The sequence below is a fragment of the Salmo salar genome, chromosome ssa20 (genome assembly GCF_905237065.1).
Source record: "Salmo salar chromosome ssa20, Ssal_v3.1, whole genome shotgun sequence".
Classification (NCBI taxonomy): domain Eukaryota; kingdom Metazoa; phylum Chordata; class Actinopteri; order Salmoniformes; family Salmonidae; genus Salmo; species Salmo salar.
In genome coordinates this window covers 61,451,876-61,464,332 of record NC_059461.1, presented here as the reverse complement: position 1 = coordinate 61,464,332, position 12,457 = coordinate 61,451,876, and the positions used below count along the sequence as shown (strand labels likewise).

At 42.3% G+C, this 12,457-nt stretch overlaps 1 protein-coding gene across 2 annotated transcripts in view; it reads left to right on the top strand.

Annotated features, from left to right (window-relative positions):
- The window catches only part of LOC106580997 (T-box transcription factor TBX4), a 32,777-nt gene that overhangs the window by 12,294 nt on the left and 8,026 nt on the right, over positions 1–12,457 (top strand). For both annotated transcript variants that reach the window (XM_014162636.2, XM_014162635.2), the window contains exon 4: positions 9,253–9,372. In XM_014162636.2, the coding sequence (XP_014018111.1) occupies positions 9,253–9,372 (120 nt within the window). The remainder of the gene's footprint in view (positions 1–9,252; positions 9,373–12,457) is intronic.

The window sequence follows — 12,457 nt, the reverse complement described above, 5'->3', positions numbered from 1 at the left end:
TCAGCCTCTTACAGTGCAGCTTGGCCATTCAGCCTGTTACAGTGCAGCTTGGCCCTTCAGCCTCTTACAGTGCAGCTTGGCCATTCAGCCTGTTACAGTGCAGCTTGGCCATTCAGCCTGTTACAGTGCAGTCAGTGAACTCCTGACTGAGGAACGTAGATGTAGTTTGTTATTGTGAGTGCAGCAATCCCAGTCTTAATCCTTGCTCTTCAACGTACCTAGGCAGTGCTCCAACTCTCCCCTCTCTCTCTTTCTATACACACAGTGCTCATTCTCTCCTCTCTTTCTGTCTGTACACAGCCAGTCAGTGGGAGCGGTGGCAGAGGGGTGATAAGAGGACCACGGGGCCCGCTTTCAGCGGCGTCTAGCGGTGGCCTGGAGCGCTCCATCATCCCCCTGCCGCTCCTTTTGAACTCGCTCAGTGCTGGATGTTCCCAGAGACTGGACGGGAGTCCCAAATGGCCCCCTATTCCCTGTATAGTGCACTAGATTTGACCAGAGCTCTATGGGCCTTGGTCAAAAGTAGTACATTATAAGTGGAATAGGGTGCTATTTGGGAACAGCCTGGATAGATCCCTGGACTGGAGGGCCTAGGAGGCAGGGAGGCTCATAGTGCTGGGCTGCTAGGAAAGAAACAGCTGGCACACACCACACAAACACACACCCACACACTGACACTGATATCATACACATTCTCCATCTCCATTTCTCATTCTCTCCAGTCCTCTACACACACAAACACTTTCTCAGGCACGCATGTTCACAGAAAACACATGCCTTGGGAAAATGTGGCAATCAGCTTGTCCTGACTTGTTTGACATTGTTTTGACTGGCACTCGCTCTAACAAACGCATCCCTTTCCATTGTTCATCATTGTCATATTACGTTTTTGATGACTCAAAGGCGTGCTTTAGAGTAAAGTCCGGCACTTCAAGGGGATGGGCAGTAAAGCTTAGATATTTCATCATGGCTGTTTGGCAGCTTTGCCATGGAAACCACAGCATCTGTCATCAGGCAGGGCTGAGGTGGCTGAGCCATCGAGGTCCCCAATTAGCCATTAGCCATGTTAAGTGATTCAGTGTGGGCCCCCTCGCTGAGCTATACTGTGGACCACGTCGTGGAGATGAGTCTTTTGGTAATGGACTCAGATAGGGAGAGAGTCATTCTGGGGCCCAATCGAACACGGTTTCCACCGTAACTATACACCACTATTTCAACTCATGAGTCATGTCTTTGTCAGAAAATGGAATCATTCTTATGGATGTGCTGAAAAACCATCAGCAATAATGTCAGGTTGGGTTACATAGAAATCTCCTTATATCCTTCTAGAGACCTCCTGATCTGTTGACACAGGCCTCAATATGGGCCTGGTTGGAGGGTGTGAGTGGGGCTGGGATGAGCTGCAGGTCTGTTTTGGATGTTCCCCTCAGATTAAAATGTCTTTCTGTGAGCATGACACCAGGACTGATCTCCACACTGATTGGATTTGGAGCCTGAGAGAGAGACAGAGGGAGATTACCTGCCTTGAATGCCCTCTACCGTACAGGATGGGTTGAGTATTTGTGATCCATGAACAAGGCTTTAGCAAGGGCCCCTGTCAGGCCAGAAAGATCTGGGATGGGACCTTTGAAGCATTGTGTGTTAGCAGCAGATAGAGGCTGGGTCCCAAATGGCACCCTGTTCCTTATATAGTGCACTACTTTTGATGCACCCAGAGCCTTTTGCTTGGCCTGCTTAGGGGGCCCCAGCTATCTGCTCGCTCTTACACTCATCTGTTCAGAGAGCATGTCACCGTCAGCCTTTCACAAGTGTGTCTCACACTCTTCTATTTAAACCTGTTGCCAGGAGAAGGGGAAGCACCAGATCAACTGTACTGGAGTACAGACCCTTTGACCGACCCTACTCTCAGGGGGTGATGCGGTACGATGACAAGTCAGATGTAAAAACTGCTGTCTGATCCGAACCGCCATTAAAAAGCACTTAGGGGTTTATAAGGGGTGCTGCAGATCCCTTTGCAACTTTTTGCTTTGACGCAGATGTGATGAAAAAGAGAGCCGTTTCTCAGGGAAGAGGTCACGGAAGGTAGCGCCATTCATGTGTTTTATGGCCTTGTCTGCTATATTAGCATATTCTGTCTATCATTCCTGAGTCTCCCTCTCTCTCTGAGACGGATGAGAGCAGAGAGCTACACTCACAGCGTTCCTACACTTGTCTTTTTATGGTGCTGCTGCCGCTGCACTCTCAAAACCCATCATGTGAGTTCTAAGAACATCCCACTGGGAACACCATGTCATTTTAACCCGGAAATTTGATTGAAATGTTGATCAATGAGATTTCAACCTTTATCCCCCCACTCAAAAAGACAGCCAGAAGTCTGTTGAATAACTGATGTGTTATCACTATGCATTCAACCATCTAAAAGCACAACCAAATTCCAGTTGTCATCGAAATGGGTTATCACTGCGCTTTCAACCATTTAAAAGCACAGTAAAGTTCAAATGGGAATACAATATCGGATATTTTGTATTCATACATCAACTTAATGTGTTATCACTGTGCTTCATCTAATAGCACAACCAAATTACATGGATTGTAGTTGAGATTACATCAAAAGTACATAGTGTAGGGGATCAATGCTGTTTGAGATTCTGCACAGATTATTATAGCAATTGTGAAGATCTCCACTGACCTGCGACCTTTGCGTGCTGTCTTGAACATGCACGCTTCTATGATGCCATAAGAAGACATTTATAATTACAGTAGGCTAACCTCAGCATGTGGCCGGAGATGTTTTCCACATTTTAAGGTTGAATAAATAACGGGTTCAGAATATTAGGAAAGAAAGAAAAGCCATCTAAATATATGCATATTTTTCTATGTGTCAGCACCAATTGGTAGATTTAAAAATACTCTGATCTCGTAGATTATTTTGGGTTAGGAAAGTATGTAGGAATCATAAAAAACAGATTAGGAGAGCCTTTATGCATGAAAGATAGAAAACTGTGGTTTGATTCATTCTGAAATTGCCACATTCAGTTCTTCAACCCATGGTAATGTTGGAAGATTAGTGTACATAGAATTCTAATAGGGAGAATAGTGTACAATAGTAGTCTATACCCTGGTCTATTGCCTGTACTAACCATGGAACTGTGTGATGACACGGCCAAGTATTGCTCTATGCATCGGGTTCAAACTGTTACAGCTTGGTCTGCACTCCGCTCCATAACGATTTAATGATCTTCAGCAACAACCACATGGTGGTGATGACATTTACAGAAGAAGCAAAGGAAGGTAAATGAAAAAATTTAATTAAATGGAATGATAATGTAGTCTATACCAACTGAAGGGAACTAACAGTACATTGGCAGTTAAATATGTGTTGTTATTAGGCCTACTGATGGTCGATACTGATAGTGGCTAATATGTAACATGATAGACAGAGAAAGTTGAGGTAGTCTATAATTAAGATATTCAAGAGTGGCTATCCCTGCAAGTTAAAAGGCTGTTCAATTAAAATTCTGCATAATGGCTCAGCGTTTCATAAACTTTACTGTGGGAACGTTATGTTGATATGCTTCAGTTTGCTGCCATAAGACTGGTTTCACATTTTTCTCCAAAGATTATAAGGTAAAATATATCTAAAACAAGTGTATTTTATATTTTTCAATTCCCTTATCCAAACAGATCAATAATTTACCTAGCTCTTATCAATAGCTCTTGTCAAGTTGTAAATTACAGTCCATGGAGAATGGTGTTATTTATATCGGGAAAACATTATGTTGATGCTTTTTTTCTCTTGAAACCAGGATGTTCACCAGACTTTTTTTAATGGTTTCCTTGTGAGCAAAGGTGGTGGATTTATGAGGGAATTAAGTAAAGGTCAGAATACAGCATATCTGTAGACACACCTCAGCCACACCTTCATTTACTCAATCTCCACCCAAAACGAATAGCAGGTGAAAAGCTTGCTATTCTCATGCTTAAGATCAAGGTCAGTATATGCGTAGTTGGAATCAGCTCCATATTGAATTGTGTTTGGTTGTCAACGCAACCAGATATCAACATTTGAAGGAGATGTATCTTTTGTGCCACTGACTTTAATTCCAGTTTGTCTAGAAATTAATAATTGATGTAGAATTCACGTCAAAGTTAAAGAATATAACTAAATCATATCAAAGTTTATGTAAAGTGCATTTAAAGTTTGATTTAGTCCTAGTCTTTAATTTAGATTTTTGGTTGAGATGGAGACGTGAATCCAACATATCAATGATTCATTTGTAGACAAACTGGAATTAAAGCCAGACTAAGTCAGTGGCACAGATGGAACTATCCAAGTGAAAGTATGTGGACACCTGCTCGTCGAACATTTCATTCCAAAATCATGGGCATTAATATGGAATTGGTCCCCCTTTGCTGCTAAAAAAGCCTCCACTATTCTGGGAAGGCTTTCCACTAGATTTTGGAACATTGCTGCGTGGACTTGATTCCACTCAGCCACAAGAGCATTGGTGAGGTCGGGCACTGATGTTGGTCGATTAGGCCTGGCTCGTAGTCGGTGTTCTAACTCATCCCAAAGGTGTTCAATGGTGTTGATGTCAGGGCTCTGTGCAGGCCAGTCAAGTCCTTCCACACCGATCTCGACAAACCATTTCTGTATGGACCTCGCTTTGTACATGGGGGCATTGTCATGCTGAAAGAGGAAAGGGCCTTCCCAAAACTGTTGCTGCAAAGTTGGAAGCACATAATCGTCTAAAATGTAATTGTATGCTGTAGCATTAAGATTTCCCTTCACTGGATCTAGCCCGAACCATGAAAAACAGCCCCAGACCATTATTCCTCCTCCACCAAACTTTACAGTTGGCACTATGCACTCAGGCAGGTAGCGTTCTCCTGTCATCAGCTGGGCCTAAAATAGTGTATTATAGATCATACAAAAGATTTTGCTGTGACTCTCATATGGATGATGTTAAAAATATTTGTTGGTTTGATGTGATTAATAAGGAGCATCCAGATGCTGCACTTGATGAATTTATAAAATTGCTTCTTCCAATTATTGATAAACATGCACCTGTTAAGAAACTGACTGTTAGAACTGTTAAGGCTCCATGGATTGATGAGGAATTGAAAAACTGTATGGTTGAAAGAGATGGGGCAAAAGGAGTGGCTGATACATCTGGCTGCACATCTGACTGGCTGACTTACTGCAAATTGAGAAATGATGTGACTAAACTCAATAAAAGAAGAAGAAACTGTATTATGAAGCCAAGATCAATGATATAAAGAATGATGGAAAAAAAACTTTGGAGTACTTTAAATTAAGTTATGGGCAGAAAGACAAATTCAACTTCATCTTTCATCGAATCAGATGGCTTATTCATCACAAAACCATTTGATGTTACCAATTATTTTATGATTACTTCATTGGCAACGTGGGAAAACTTAAGCAGGAAATTCCAACAATGAACAGTGCACCATCATATTCATGTATAAAAAAATAATAATAATGAAAGAAAAGCATTGCAAGTTAGAATTTTGTAAAGTTAATGTGGGAGAGGTGGACAAACCTCCTGGCGTTGACAACTTTGATGGAAAGCTACTGAAGATGGTAGTTGACTCTATAGCCACTCCTATCTGTCATTTCTTTATTCTGAGCCTAGAGGAAAGTCTTTGTCCTCAGGCCTGGAGGGAAGCCAAAGTAATTCCCATACCCAAGAGTGGTAAAGCAGCCTTTACTGGTTCTAACAGCAGACCTATCAGCTTGCTGCCAGCTCTTAGCAGACTGTTGAAAAAATTGTGTTTGACCAAATACAATGCTATTTCTCTGTAAACAAATGAACAACAGACTTCCATCATGCTTATAGAGAAGGGCACTCAACACTGACACAAATGACTGATGATTGGTTGAAAGAAATTGATAATACAAAGATTGTGGGAGCTGTACTGTTAGATTTCAGTGCAGCCTTTAATATTATTGACCATAACCTTTTGTTGAAAAAAAACGTATGTTATGGCTTTTCAACCTCTGCCATATTGTGGATTCATAGCTATCAATCTAATAGAACTCAAAGGGTTTTCTTTAATGGAAGCTTCTCTCATGTCACACATGTAATGTGTGGTGTACCGCAGGGCAGCTCTCTAGGCCCTCTACTCTTTTCTATTTTTACCAATGACCTACCACTGGCATTAAAAAAAACATGTGTGTCCATGTATGCTGATGATTCAACGATATATGTATCAGCAACCACAGCTAATGAAGTCACTGAAACCCTTAACAAAGAGTTGCAGTCTGTTTTGGAATGGGTGGCCAGTAATAAACTGGTCCTGAAACTAAGAGCATTGTATTTGGTACAAATAATTTCCTAAGTTCTAGACCTCAGCTGAATCTGGTTATGAATGGTGTGGCTGTTGAACAAGTTGAGGAGACTAAATTACTTGGCGTTACCTTAGATTGTAAACTGTCAAAACATATAGATTCAATGGTTGTAAAGATGGGGAGAGGTCTGTCCATAATAAAGAGAAGCTCTTCTTTTTAGACACCACACTCCAAAGAGCAAGTTCTGCAGGCTCTAGTTTTGTCTAATCTTGATTATTGTCCAGTTGTGTGGTCCAGTGCTGCAAGTAAAGACCTAGTTAAGTTGCAGCTGGCCCAGAACAGAACAGCTTGCTCTTCATTTTTTAATTTACTTTTACCCCAATTTCATGGTATCCAATTGGTAGTAGTTACAGTCTTGTCTCATCGCTGCAACTCCCATACAGACTCAGGAGAGGCAAAGGTCAAGAGCCATGCGTCCTCCGAAACACAACCCAACCAAGCCCCACTGCTTCTTGACACAATGCACATCCAACCCGGAAGCCAGCTGCACCAATGTGTCGGAAGAAACACCATACACCTGGCGACCTGGTCAGTGTGCACTGCACCCGGCCCACCACAGGAGTCACTAATGTGCAATGAGACAAAGATATCCCTGCTGGACAAACCCAGACGACACTTGGCCAACTGTGCGTCGCCGGCTGCGACAGAGCCTGGGCTCAAACCCAGAATCTCTGGTGGCACAGCTAGCACTGTGATGCAGTGCCTTAGACCACTGCACCACCTGGACATTTCCGGGTGTCTTGCTCTAAATTGTAATCAGAGTGCTGATATAAATACTATGCATGCTAGTCTCTCTTGGCAAAGAGTTGAGGAGAGAGTGACTGCATCACATCTTTTTTTAATAAGAAACAGTAATGAATTGAAAATCCCAAATTGTTTGCATAGTCAATTTACACACAGCTCTGACACACACACTTACCCCACTTACCCCCCAACAGGGGTCTTTTCACAGTCCCCAAATCCAGAACAAATTCAAGAAAGTGTACAGTATTATATAGAGCCATTATTGCATGTAACTAAATTCCATCTCATATTGCTCAAATTAACAGCAAACCTGGTTTCAAAACACCTCACGGCACAATGCCTCTCCCCTATTTGACTTAGATAGTTTGTGTGTATGTATTGATATGTAGGCTACGTGTGCCTTTACATTTTTTTTTATGTTGTTCTGTCCTGTCCTGATCTTGTCTATTAATGTTCTGTATTTTGTCATGTTTCTGTGGACCCCAGGAAGAGTAGCTGCTGCTTCTGCAACAGATAATGGGGATCCTAATAAAATACCAAAATACCAAACCAAGATTAGTCTGTTGGAGTGCCAGCTGGTGAATCGTGATTCATCATTCCAGAGAACACGTTTCCACTGCTCCAGAGTCCAATGGCGTCGAGCTTTGGTGATCTTAGGTGTGTGTGCGGCTGCTCGGCCATGGAAACCCATTTCATGAAGCTTCCGAAGAACAGTTCTTGTGCTGAAGTTGCTTCCAGTGGCAGTTTGGAACTCGGTATTGAGTGTTGCAACCGAGGACAGACGATTTTCAGCACTCAGAGGTCCCGTTTTGTGAGCTTGTGTGGCCTACCACTTCGTGGCTGAGCCATTGTTGCTCCTAGACATTTCCATATCACAATAACAGCACTTACAGTTGACCGGGGCAGCTCTAACAAGGCAGAAATTTGACGAACTGACTTGTTGGAAAGATAGCATCCTATGACGGTGCCACGTTGAAAGTCACTGAGCTCTACAGTAAGTCCATTCCTCTGCCAATGTTTGTCTATGGAGATTGCATGGCTGTGTGCTCGATTTTATACCCCTGTCAGCAACAGGTGTGGCTGAAATAGCCAAATCCATTAATTTGAAGGTGTGTCCACATATTTTTGTATATATAGTGTACATCTTTAAATATTGATATTTGGTTGCATTGACAATTCAATATCCATTTTTTCTACAAATGAATCATTTATATTTTGGATTCACTTCTCCATCTCTACCAGAAATCTCAGTTAAAGAATCTAGTCTAATCAAACTTAAATGCATTATAAATAAAGTACGTTTTGATTTAGTCCGATTCTTTAACTTTTATTTTTGGTTGAGGTGGAGACGTGAATCCAACGTGTACTTTACACGTAGATTCCACGTCACAATACGTTGACAAATTACATGGAAATAACGTTGATTCAACCAGTTTGTGCCCAGTGGGATTGTACTTTACATATGTCCCTCAACTCTGAGATCCCCTGTGACCTCTCTAGCTCATCCCAATCAGTCTTTAAGCCTGGCTTGATATGCTTTCTGAGCGCTAATCGTCCGCTCACCTGCCTGGGAGAACACTTTCCGTGCTGATGCCACACTCAGGGCTGGCTAAAACCCTCCTGCAAAGCCTGAGAAGAGCCTCTTATGCATGCTTACCGTGTGCCCTTAGCCCCACGGAGAGACACCTTGGGGCTAAAGCAGATTTTCATTAGCTCATCTGAAGAGGCAAATCTTTTCCAGTGTAAGGTAGCTAGGTGAGGGAAGGTTCTTCTTAGGTGCTCAAAAAGCTTGGGTGACATCACTGCCTAAAGCGCCTTATCAACTAGCCTTATCCCGTTCAACATCCCTCAAAGCTCTAAGGTGTGAGGGCAGCACGATGACAAAAAGCATTATATAAACCTCTGTATTTACGGGTCTTACGATACAAAAGGTGCTTAGAAGCTAATGGCAAGTCTTTCCAAATTGGATCAGGATGAGGTGACTTCGTCACCAATAACGAAACACCTGCTGACCCAATTCGTGTTTGAGTGAGTTGGGGAGCGAGCTTTATTTCTAGTGGGTATAATGGTGGGTGAAATCATCGTCATTAGGGAATGTCTAATTTAATGTAAGACCCTTCTTGTGTCCTTCACAGGAGGATGTTCCCCAGCTACAAGGTGAAAGTGACAGGTATGAACCCCAAAACCAAGTACATCCTCCTCACAGACATCGTCCCTGCCGACGACCATCGCTACAAGTTCTGCGACAACAAGTGGTGAGTTAAGTCAGAGACACCTTTTAAAAAATGTGATTCTTTATTTAACCTGGAAGACTGTTGATAAGGAATCTCCTTTACAAGGGAAACCTGGTCACCAACACAGCAGCTATTTGTTATGTATTTATTTGAACTAGGCAAGTCAGTTAAGAACAAATTCTTATTTACAATGACAGCCTACCTCAGCCAAACCCGGACGACGCTGGACCAATTGTGCATCGCCCTATGGGACTCCCAATCATGGCCGGTTGTGATACAGCCTGGAATAAAACCAGGGTCTGTAGTGACGCCTCTAGCACTGAGATGCAGTGCCTTAGACCGCTGCACCACTCGGGAGCTCCTATACAGTCAATACAAAAATCTACATATTAAGAACAGACAATACAGCAATACATACAACACAACAGTATACAAAACATACAAAGACAATTATAAAATCCTACCAAAAACCTTGTCAGGGTGGTTCTTCCAGTTTGCAGTATTGCTCAAGTTCTTCTCTAAGCTCAGGGTTTAGATGAGTAACATCCTTAATGGTTGTTATGAGACATCTACCCATTCTACCCTGTCTCAGATGCTGATTGGCTTTAGAAAGGGGGGTCAAGAAATGGGGTGGTGAGGGAGGGTGGGGAGGGAGTGGTGAGCTTAAGGAAGGTGAAAATAGCTCTCATCTTCTCAGCTCCACAGATTCAGCCCCACCGCTCTGTTGAGGCCTTCCTCTCACCTTAGGAAAACAACCCCCAATGCTGTAGAGTAGACAATAACGGTGGGTGCAAATGAGAGAGACATTTAACACTCTCAGACAGTTTTATATGCTTGAGGTGATGCTGCCTCCCACATTCAGTATACACACAGACAAGCAGTACACACGCACACACACATCCCTGGCGGAGGGCACTGTTCCCGGCAGGCTCTGGAACAAACACTTTACATGCTGTGACATCATTATGCAAACCAAATAAATGGAAGGGTACAAATTAACATGTTTTCTGCATTATATTCTTTATGTACACCTCCCTCTCCTCCTCGCCTTTCACAAATGTCATGTTGGATAATGTAACGTTGTTACATGTGTAACCATACAGCAGCAAAAAGGATGGTAACCATAGCGGATCCCTTTTTGGTGCTGTATAGAACCCTTTTTTGAAGGTTCTATTGTCACGCCCTGACCATAGAGAGCCCTCGGTTCTCTATGGTGTTTAGGTCAGACCGTGACTAGGGGGGTGTTCTAGTCATTGATTTTCTATGTGGCTGGGTTGTATGGTTTCCAATTAGAGGCAGCTGGTAATCGTTGCCTCTAATTGGGGATCATATTTAGGAAGCCCTTTCTCCCACCTGCTTTGTGGGATATTGTTTTGAGTTAGTGCATGTAGCACTACGGTACTTCACGGTCGTTGGTTGTTTCTTGTTTCTTGGTTTGTTTAAGTTTCACAAAAATAAAGATGTGGAACTCCAATCACGCTGCGCCTTGGTCCGTCTCTCCTCACGACTGTGACATCTATAAAGAACTATGCTCATATTATTCTAAATGGAACCTTTATGGTGTGTTAAAGAACCCTTTCCTATAAAGAACTATAAAAAAAGGTTCTCTATGGTTACAACCCTTTTTGGTGCTTTATACAGTACAACACTTTGTAATGGTTCTTTATAGAACCTTTATGGAGAATGGTTCTATAAAAAACCTTTTTCAATCTCAAAAGTTCTACAAAGAACCTTTTTGAAGAACCATACAGGGTTCTTTTTTTCTGGTTAGCCATATTATATTGTTAAAATTCCATAGGTTATATTATTTTATAAACTGTGTGGTTCGAGCCCTGAATGCTGATTGGCTGACAGCCGTGCTATATCAGACCGTATACGACGGGTATGAAACAACATTTATTTTTACTGCTCTAATTACGTTGGTAACTAGTTTATAATAGCAATAAGGCACATCGGGGTGCGTTGTGCCTAAGAACAGCCCTTAGCCGTGGTATATTGGCTTTATACCACACCCCTTCGGGCCTTATGGCTTAAGTGTTCGTTGACAAGTTGAATCAAGTGTGCTAGCTCTGGAACAGCTGGGCGTCCTTAAGGAGAGAATTGAGAACCACTGACTTACACAACAGTTCTCAATTGACACAAGGCCATATGTTAGTCTTTCACAAAACACCGTCACTGGCCATAGTAATTTTCAACATGGCATAACAAAAAAGATTAGATAAACTGGAATGACACTCACTCACTGTTGTACAAAAAGAGCAAACCACCCCCCAAAATATTATAATGAGTTTAATTATTTGAATTATCATTGAAATTGGAAATAACCCTTTTTTGACTCCGCAAACTGCAAAGAACTATTGAAGGGCTCAAAGGGTTCTTTGGGTCAGTATGGTTCCACATAGAACCATCACCCTTCACAAATAACCCTTGAGGAACCCTCATTTTTTGTGTGTATTGGTTAACAACATTTGCTTTGTGTTCAAGACCAACATGTGTGATGTTCATCTCCCACTCATCTGTTCATTCATTCAGCTCTATCCGTTCATTGATGGAATGGAGAGATGGAGCGTGAGTCCAGGCACTTGCTGCCTCCAGTCATGGATGTCTAAATTTAGTCTGTTGTGGTTGAATAATGAGGAAAACCAACTGGTTTCTGTCAATTTAATCATTGCTCTTGTGAAAAGGAGCGCCCTAATCCCCTCTTCCCACAAAAACGGGATCGTTTATGTCAAAAAAGACATTCTTCCAACCATGTTCAAACATCATGGCTGCAGAGAAAAATCACCACTTCTCAGAACGAGAGAGGACGCAAATACAGTATGATGATCATCAAAATCTCTAGTAGTGTAATATTTTAAGTGACAAGGCTGTGCACAGGCAACTTTGTTGTTATTGAGGTCATATTACAATAGTATGCCATGCCATGCATGCTCCTTTGTTCTTTCAGAGCACACCAAGACCAGAACCTCATGTCTCAGTCACTGCTCAAACTTAACTGTAGCTACGGATTGTCATTAGCACACAGTTCATTACCGCAGGGCACTGGCAAGCCGCCTGTCAAAACCTACGGGATAAAAACAGCTTGGCTGTACCCACTGGCCTTCCA